Source organism: Phoca vitulina, unplaced genomic scaffold, assembly GCF_004348235.1.
Source record: "Phoca vitulina isolate PV1807 unplaced genomic scaffold, GSC_HSeal_1.0 scaffold1058, whole genome shotgun sequence".
Lineage (NCBI taxonomy): Eukaryota > Metazoa > Chordata > Mammalia > Carnivora > Phocidae > Phoca > Phoca vitulina.
Window position 1 is genome coordinate 1 of NW_022590745.1, and position 10,483 is coordinate 10,483.

Sequence of the window (10,483 nt, forward strand, 5' to 3'; positions counted from 1 at the left end):
TCAGTAGCATAACTGGGACATGATCCCAATATTCCTTTGCTGTAAAAGGAATAATAACGTGTACATATCAACAATCTCAATAGGAAGTCTCATGTAACTGTTAGAAGATTTCCAAGAAGAGGAATTCGGTGGCTGGAAAGAACAAAGGTGGCTCCTTGGAAGGGGAGGACATTGGGGCTGAATTTTCAAGTGCATCCTAATTGGTGACTCCAATTGACTCTCCAGTATGACCTCATATTGGTTATGAGGAGAGTCTTTTGCTGAAGAGTTTCCCCAGGGCAGCCTTCATGTCTCGGTTTCTCAGACTGTAGATGAAAGGATTTAACATTGGGGTCACTGCGATGTACATCACAGTTATCACTGCATCCTTTAGGCTGTAACTAGTAAGAGGGCGGAAATACATGCCCATGACTGTCCCATAATACAGAGAAACAACTGTGAGGTGGGAACCACAGGTAGAGAAGGCTTTGAGCACACCCTTGGTGGATGGAACCTGTAAGACTGTGGAAAAGACCCGGACATAGGAGATGATGATGCATAGTAATGGCGCAGAGAAAACACCAACGCCTAGGTACATCATCTTCACATTAAAGTGGATGTCAGAACAGGACAGCTTGAGTAAAGAGGCAATGTCACAGTAGAAGTTGGCTACTTCCTTGTTGCCACAGAAGGACAGACTAGCTGTGAGCAGAGTGTGGGGGAGGGCATTGGTGTTTCCAACCACCCAAGGCCCAACACCCAGGAGGACACAAGTCCGTGGGCTCATAATTGTTGTGTAATGAAGTGGGCGGCTGATGGCCACAGCACGATCATATGCCATCACAGCCAAGATATAGCTATCTGTGTTAGCCATGCCAATCATGAAATACATCTGTGCTAGGCATCCCCTAAAGGAGATGGCTTTGCTGCCTAAGACATGGTTGGCTAGCATTTTAGGGATGGTTACAGAGGAGAAGAGGATGTCAACAAAGGAGAGACTGGCAAGGAAAAAATACATGGGGTTGTGAAGGCGAATGTCAGAGCGAATGGCCAAGATGATGAGCAGATTTCCAATCAATGTGATGGGGTAAATGAACAGGAAGAGGACGAAGAAGAAGTCTTCCTGTTGCTGCTGACCACTGACTCCCAGGAGAATGAAACCAAGGGTAAAGGATTCGTTGTCTCCTCTCATCCTCTCATGGATCCTTCAGCAGAAAGAGGAGAGGAATCCAGAATTATGACTAAAGTTACTGTGTGTAATGGTCTTCCTAAACCATCACTTTTGACCCCTGTGGTTGTTGTGTCTATACTTAGGTGTGCTAAATCCAATAAATTGCAGGGGAAATCCCTGTTTGTCAGTGTACCTAATTTCCATGTGCTAGAAACTTTGTTAGGTTTTGTGGAAAAACTATAAATATGTGAAAAACAATTTATCCATTTAGTTATATATGACGTAGTCTCTGCTCTGTAGCACCTTACAACTTAATAGAGATGACAGTATTGCACGCTAGTTGTATTACACATGGAAATGAAAGGACAGTGTTTTGGAGTCTTTGGAAAAAGCTCTCCAGTGGAAGGAGTGGTTAGTACAAGAGCACCATGAACAATCAGAAATTGTCCCACTGACCAGACTGAGAATGAACCCACAGCCAGGAGGTAACTAGTGTCTGTCTGAACTGGCATGGAATATTGTAAATTTTAACACTACTGGGCTTAGGTTGTAGCAAAAGCAGAATTAGGTGTTTACTCTCCAGGTGTCCAGTTTTGAAAGTAGACATTCACTACTTCGTTCAATAGGTTTCATCTTTATTCCAAACCCTTAAATTTACGATATTATAATATTTTTTCTCTTTGACCTTCCCTTACCTTTTTTTAATTATTTCCTCTGGTGACTCATCCAATTCCATTGTGGATTCATCTCCTGCTTAGTAGACTCTAGGTCTCTATGTGTGGACTAGATCTTTTCTTCTCATTTCCATGAACAGTCATCCCACCAACATGTCTAACTGAACCTCATTCTCTGCACATCTTTCCTGAGTAGACAACAAAATGAGAAAGAGAAGCATATCTTGTTTATTTTTAATCTTCCTTACAGAGATTATTTGGAATATTATTTTATGCACCAATACATTTGTACTCAATAGTTTGAATATAACCTGGCTTGTTTCATGGCTTCTCACAAGGAGGATGCTACCAGGCATTGTCACTTAGGTTATTCCTCACCTCTACATCTGATCTTGTTGATTCTTCATTTTAAATAATTCATACATAAGTTTTCTACTTATTGTTTCAGTGCTTTAGCTTTGACCACCATCAATTCCTTCCTGAAATATTGTAGTGCTCCCTTAATTGTTTCTCGACTGAAGAAGGTTCCCTCCTTTCATCCACCTAGACTCTGATGCATACTAGGTGTGTCAGAGACTACTAGAATATTACCCAAATCCACTTTGTTCTCTTCTTCCTGGGCACTGAGCTAGATTACATACCCCAGCTTCCCTTGCACTGAAGTGTGGCATGTGTCTGAGTTCTAGCCAATCCATATGTTCCAGTTCTGCTCTTCCTCCAAATTCTCTGTCTCCTTGGGCCAGCTGAATGCAAATGGCCAAGAGGCTGAAGGGGACGGTGGAATCACATGGTGGACACATCACTGTGTCTCCAGTACTCTTCATTCAGGAAAGCCACTCACCACCAACACACCCACTAGCACCACTATATAATAGACAGAAATTTATTCTGTTTAAACTGTTACATATTTTACATGCATTTGTTACTGTAGTCTAGGATATACTAAGTAATTCACTAAGTTTTCTGTTTTTTAAAAAGATTTTATTTATTTATTGGAGACAGAGAGAGAGTGTGTGTGTGTGTGTGTACATGAGCATGAGCAGGGGTGGGGAGGGGCAGAAGAAGAGGGAGAAGCAGACTCCCCACTGAGCAGGGAGCCAGACACTGGGCTAGATCCCAGGACCCTGAGATCATGACCTGAGCCAAAGGCAGATGCTTAACTGACTGAGCCACCCAGGCGCCCCAGTAATTCATTAGGTTTTCTAAAGAGATCCTGACTCAATAATTAAATCTATCTGTAATTAATTGTAATTAATTTAATTACCAATTCTCAGTGTCTCCTATAGTACTCATTGAATATGGTAGGCAAGGGGAAGTAGGTAAAATTATCTTCCCCTAAAAATGATATTCTTTTTCATCTCTGCACTTAAATGAATTTGATTTTTTCCCCTTAAATGCCCTTTACCCTGGTGTACACAGAATCATGTTATTTCAGAGTTGGGAGGGTTCAATAAATGGGATGGCTCAGAAACTATGGTTACCTGAAATGCTAGAGAAGTATAGTATTACAGACACACTGTGTTGGCAACATGACAGACTTAACCGATGTTGATAGGTCACATCCCTATTAAAACACATAGACAATCTATGCTAATTATTAACAGAAAAGAAAAAAACACATAGCCAAATCTAAAAGAAAGAAATGGTATTACAGAGATAAAGAAAGAAAAAGAACTCAGCGCAGGAGGGAGTTGTGGGCCAGAGCTGATGTTGTGGTACCCTTGGAGATGTGACCACTTATCCATATACAGCAGGGAATTTATTTTGAGCCTTCAGCATAAACTTGAAGTGTGGTCCTATTTGTGAAGAGAACACTAGAGGAAATTATTGCCATATAAGAATTGGAAGAGAAAGAATAAAATCAAAAGAATTCACAGAAAATATGATTGTCTACAGAAGACATCCACGAGAGACTCCCTATACAAACTACGAAGTTTCAGAAAATTTATTTGATATAAGTCAATGTTGAAAAATCAATTCTTTTGGTATACTTTAAAAATACATTGCAAAATATTATTTTTAAAAGATTCCTATTCCCAATATGAACAGAAAATTTAAGGAATCTAGAAATAATTCTAACAAATGAGGTCCAAGTTGGGATTCAAAAATTATAAAGCTTTGCTGAAGGAAAAGAAGAATATCGTAAAAAATGTAGACATAAGCAATGTTTCTGATATGTCAATTCTGTTCCATTAATCTATGATTTGTTGCAATTCCTGTCAAAACACCACAGATTTCTTTTAACACTGGACCTTGGTAAAATGACCCAACAATTCATGCAGGAGAACAAAGAGCAAAGAAGATCTGAGACAATTAGAGGAAAAGCATAAGGAGAGAGGAATGCCCTATAGGTATGAAAATTACTTCCCCTGGTACTTCAAATATTTGTTTATTTTTGAGAGAGAGTGGGCAGAGGGGCAGAGGGAGCGATGATTCTTGCAAAAGAACACACACACACACACACACACACACACACACACACACACACACTTTCAGGAGTCAGAAAAGGCTCAGACCTGACAAAACCAACAGAAACACTTCTTCCTGATCCTGTTTTCATGGACAAGAGCCCATAAGTAACTCAGTGTGGAGTCTGACAGTGGGCTTGATCCCACAACCCTGAGATCATGACCTGAGCTGAAATCAAGAGTCAGATGCCTATCCAACTGAGCCAGCCAGGTGCCCCGCATGGAACAATTTTTAAAAACCACAATGTGATGGAAAAAAAGAAGTTTCCATAAGATATTTGGTGTATCACACCATATGTGTAAATTTTAACACATAAAATAATACATGCATATGCCAGTAAAGTACATACATCCTGAATGGGAATATATTACCCATTGTTGAACAGCAGTTATCTCTGGGGTTAGAGAGATAATATTTCTTCATATTTGCCCTGGACATCATCTCCATACACGTACTCCCATCCTTTTCATTTGCCTCAAAGACTCAGAAGAAAAGTGTCCATGCATCCCATATACTCTCATTCTTATTTCTGTTTCCTCAACTATATTGCTCCACCATTCTTTCAGCTTATTTGTTCTCTGCAGGATGTCCCTCACCACCAGCTGTTTCTCATTAACCATTAAGCATATTACAGTCTATTTAGTCATTCAGTGAACGTTCCTCAATCTTGTAACTCTTTCTAGCTACCATGCCATTTCCTATCTATGTTATTCCTTTCTCAGGCAGGCTTCTTTATAGAGACATCTGCTTACTGGACCCCAAATTATATTTATAATATAAAAATGTGATTGTACACATGCCTTCAAATAACTCACTATTTAGCATCACCTAACAGATAAAGTCCAATTTCCTTATCATGGAGAAAATTTCAAAGACAAATTACTTATACATTTGAGGAATATTTCAGGGCAAATGAGTTATATATCTTTATTAGAAGCACCAGATTAAAGCAGGAAAATCAATCTGGAAAAGATGCTTGGGTTCATAAGTGTAGGATTTTGAACTAATGCAAACACTTTGTTCTATATTCATTGGGAGGTAAGATTAGTATAGTGGGTATAGGTTGCACTAACTCTTTGTAATAATAGGCATATGCACCTTTTGTTTCATATAAATACAGATATTTGGACATATAAATAAAGTGATCAGTAGGGCAACATTTTGGAGTGACCATCTGGTACACAGAGACAACCACAAGGAGATAAAATTAGAAAATGAAGGAATGTAAGAAAGGCAGCACCAGAAAAGGATGAGATTGGTGTAATCACTGCAGGAACTAGAGAAACAGAGAACCCAAGGAGAGGGTTGCTGAGCAGTCAGGGACTGAGGATGTAGAAGCACAGAGCAAGATGTTGGAGGTGATCATGGGGAGAGATGATTCTTGCAAAAGCCCAGGAGGAAGAGGTGACAGACAGTATCTTATCCTCCCCAGAAGAGAAGCAGGACATGCATCAACATGAATGCCAGAGGCCGTGACAGCCTTGAGTTCCCTGGAAAGACACCAGGTTTCTAGGCAATGCCCGTCACTAATTACTCTTCCTGGGAAGTGTTTGTGCTCTGAGAATTCCCAGCATATGATGGTGCTGAGGACAGTCTTTCAGGATACACGAGACAAAATGCCTCCCCCTGGCATCAGTGGTAGCAGACAAGGCCAACAAAAGTCCTCTGAGTGCTTTGAGTATCCCTGCTAGTTCAGGCCACCGGTGCTTTGACAATGAAGTAACGTAATTTTCTGAAGGGACGTCTTAGCTAACACCCTTGAGTGTGGGAGCCCAAGGTGGCTCTGTAGGTCCTCTATGAGGTGATGGACTCCTGCAAGTCCCCCCCGCCCACACACACACACACTTTCAGGAGTCAGAAAAGGCTCAGACCTGACAAAACCAACAGAAACACTTCTTCCTGATCCTGTTTTCATGGACAAGAGCCCATAAGTAACCACTGTCAGAAGGGGAGGGTTTCCTGCCCACCCGTGCCCCAACTTTCTCCCTTTTGTCCACTAAATCTTGAGAGTCTAATTCCGGAGCCGAGGTGTGAGTCCTACCTCTCTGTGTGACTTTAGGCAATTCAATTCACCATTTTTTCATCTGATAAAACGACAAAATAATTCTCCTTACCTCTGGGGGTTTTGTGAGTGTCAGAGGAGATAACACAGGTAGTGCACTTGTTGGCTCTGTATCCTTTGATGTTGCTGTCATAAAGACTCTTCAACATTTGCAGGAGTTGGGCTCTCCACCGGGGAGACAGCTCAAATGCTGTCAGAAAGGGTCTTGAGCTTGTGGCCTTCACTCCTCTTCCACAAATGGGGAGTTTACAGCCAACGTCTAGTGTTTGTTAACATTCATTTTGGGGGGCAGGTAAGCTGGATTATGAATCTTCTGTTCCTGGGGTGGAGAAAGGCTGGGCTGTCTTATAAAGAGGAGCCGCCAGCTTCCCACGTGTGGACAAAGAGGCTATGGGAGCTGTCCTGGTTGGAACCTGAAGATGAGGACTCCGGTTTCTCCTTCAAGGAAGAAGGTATATTATAGCATCAAGAAAGTTGTGAATATTCACCAGGTTATAATGTTTTGAAAAATGACTCCCCAAGGTGTTCATTCAGGCCCAAATCTGAATAATCGTTGAGACCTGTTGGCACACTCCTATACTTGTCTCCTGAGGGGACACAGGGGCTCTCAAGGCTAATCTTTCCCAGTTTTCTTCTAGAGGAAGGATAGGTAAGATGGTATCAGACAGAATGTGTCTCTATGGCCTGAGCCCTGGGCTGACTTATTCTATCCTTTTTGTTGAAATGTGGGCCCCTCTGCAGTTCAACACAAACTTGGATTCACCCCTTGGGATACAAGGACTGTGGTACAGCTGGTCATTCTTCCTGGTCATTCTTCCAGGCTACTCTGAAAACTTTGTGGTGTTACGTGTGCAAGGAAAAAGAATTCTATTTCCTCTTTCCTCTAGGATTTGACTTGAGGGGAGTTATTGTAGGTGCTATACTTTCTTTATCTAGCATGCTGATGGCATTCTAGAGATGGATGGGACTTAGGTGTTTATCTAGTCTGCTTCATGTATGTGTTACCTTTATAATAGGTCTGCTTAATGGCATTTATCCTATGACTTAGCACCCTCTGTAGCAGAGAGGTCACTTCTTTCTTACAGGGCTGTGGTGAAGACTGAGCTCTGGCCAGGGTTCCAGCCAGGCTCTGTCTCTTACTGGCTGTAACTGACCTCGGACAGTTGTTCAACATATTTTCTCACCTTTAAAATAGGAGTACCACTACTGCTAATACTACCCTACCCTACAATACTATCCTCATAAAGTTTCTATGAGGATCAAATGAATTACTATCTTAAGTGTCTTTAGGAGAGCCTAGCAGATAGTACGTAGGTAAGAGGCCCAGTCAGTGTTAACTGTTATTTTATTAACTCCTGATCTACTCCTGTGGTTGTTGGACACCTCTCTAAAATCTTCCATCAGACTGTGCACACCTACCACAGATGTTAATAAACACTGTTTCACCACACCTTGCTCTAGACATGTTTCAAGTCACACCATTCAATGATCTGTTGTTTCTGCCCTGTGTTAGGGTCATGCTCCGGTGTCCAGGACTTGGGACCCCCAGACTCAGATACTATGACATGTCATGATAATATTTCTTCCATAATCACATTTTGATGTTGGCTTCCTTTCCAGATTCTCTCGCTACTTCCATATTTTGATTACTGGGAATCCATTAGAGGCAAGGGATTATGCAATGGTATTGGAGAGACTATGAAGAAAATGATATTTAATACTAAAATATTTGCAAATATTAGCTGTGGACAGTGACTACAGCTTTCCTTAACTTACAAAAGAATCTTTGATTGTCTCCTCCCCACAAAGAGAAAAACCTCTGGATGGTGAGAGAGGCTAAATTGAGTTGTCTGTTGGCCAATCCAGGCTTGAGTAAATCTCTTCACATTAAAAAAAATTTTTAAAGGAATGATTTATGAAATGTATTTGCAGAGTAAGAGAAAGAGAGCAACATCTTACATACTGTAAGAAAAGCTTATGCCTGCAAATAGTGTAAGAAAGGAAACAAAATTTTTGTAAATTATTTTTTTCATGTTAAGACATGAAAAAATATAGTATAAATCAGAAACAAATTTAGATGAAAATGAAACAGATATGGAAACAGCAGACAGAAATGATTAAGTACAAAAAAATAAGATTTTAATTGACTTTTTAGGCAGAATTGACATCAGACAAAAAATTAGTAATGTGGAGAACAGACTTCAGAAGTCCTTCCAGATGAAGATAAAAAAAGAGTTTAAAACAATAATGTAGGGGCACCTGGGTGGGTCAGTCAGTTAAGTGGCTGTCTTCAGCTCAGGTCATGATCCTGGGGTCCTGGGATTGAGCCCCACGTCCAGCTCCCTGCTCAGTGGACAGCCTGCTTCTCCCTCTCCCTCTGCCTGCCACTCTGCCTATTTGTGCTCTCTCTCTATCTCTTGAATAAATAAATAAATAATCTTAAAAAAAAACCAATAATGTAAATTAGCTGAAATAAAAATAAATACTTAAAATGAAAAAAGAAGGAGTTTAAAACAATAAGAGAGGAGAGAAATAATGGGTGTTGGAAAGATGTGGAACTCTGATTTAAGAATAATAGTTGTTCCAGAGGGAGGAAAACCTAGAACAAATAGAACAAAAGCAACACTTAAGGGCGCCTGGGTGGCTCAGTTGGTTAAGCGACTGCCTTCGGCTCAGGTCATGATCCTGGAGTCCTGGGATCGAGTCCCACGTCGGGCTCCCTGCTCAGCAGGGAGTCTGCTTCTCTCTCTGACCCTTCCCTCTCATGCTCTCTCTCTCTATCTCATTCTCTCTCTCAAATAAATAAATAAAATCTTTAAAAAAAAAAAAAAAAAAAAAGCAACACTTAAAGTTACAGCAAAATGTAATATTGTAGAGAACTCAAAGTGAAATTCTTACTTTTAAAAAATTTTTTATTGTTATGTTAATCACCATACATTACAACATTAGTTTTTGATGTAGTGTTCCATGATTCATTGTTTGTGCATAACGCCCAGGGCTCCATGCAGAACGTGCCCTCTTTAATACCCATCACCAGGCTAACCCATCCTCCCATCCCCCTCCCCCTAGAACCCTCAGTAGGTTTTTCAGAGTCCATCATCTCTCATGGTTCGTCTCCCCTTCCGATTCCCCCCCTTCATTCTTCCCCTCCTGCTACATTCTTCTTCTTCCTCTTTTTTTTCTTAACATATATTGCATTATTTGTTTCAGAGGTACAGATTTGTGATTCAACAGTCTTGCACAATTCACAATGCTCAACATAGCACATGCCCTCCCCAATGTCTATCACCCAGCCACCCCATCCCTCCCAAACCCCACCACTCCAGCAACCCTCAGTTTGTTTCCTGAGATTAAGAATTCCTCATATCAGTGAGGTCATATGACACATGTCTTTCTCTGGATGACTTATTTTGCTCACCGTAACACCCTCCAGTTCCATCCACGTCGTTGCAAATGGCAAGATTTCATTCCTTTTGATGGCTGCATAATATTCCATTGTATATATATACCACATCTTCTTCATCCACTCATCAGTCGATGGACATCTTGGCTCTTTCCACAGTCTGGTTATTGTGAACATTCCTGCTATAAACATTGGGGTGCACGTATCCTTTCGGATCCCTACTTTTGTATGTTTGGGGTAAATACCCAGTAGTGCAATTGCTGGATCGTATGGTAGCTCTATTTTCAACTTTTTGAGGAACCTCCATACTCTTTTCCAGAGTGGCTGCACCAGCTTGCATTCCCACCAACAGTGTAAGAGGGTTCCCCTTTCTCCACATCCCCGCCAACATCTGTCGTTTCCTGACTTGTTAATTTTAGCCATCTGACTGGTGTGAGGTGGTATCTCATTGAGGTTTTGATGTAGATTTCCCTGATGCTGAGCGACGTTGAGCACTTTTTCATGTGACTGTTGGCCTTTTGGATGTCTTCTTTGAAAAAATGTCTGGTCATGTCTTCTGCCCATTTTTGATTGCGTTCTTTGTTCTTTGGGTGTTGAGTTTGTTAAGTTCTTTATAGATTTGGGATACTAGCCCTATATCTCATATGTCATTTGCAAATATCTTCTCCCATTCTGTCAGTTGTCTTTTGGTTTTGTGGACTGTTTCTTTTGCTGTGCAAAAGCTT

The 10,483-nt window shown here is 40.9% G+C and overlaps 1 protein-coding gene across 1 annotated transcript; it reads right to left on the reverse strand.

The window, feature by feature from the left end:
- Positions 1–241: 241 nt before the first annotated feature.
- On the reverse strand, positions 242–1,171 carry LOC116629465 (olfactory receptor 1A1-like). Its single transcript, XM_032399750.1, has one exon. It carries the CDS (start codon positions 1,169–1,171, stop codon positions 242–244), a length of 930 nt encoding a protein of 309 aa, XP_032255641.1.
- Between the last annotated feature and the right edge of the window lie 9,312 nt (positions 1,172–10,483).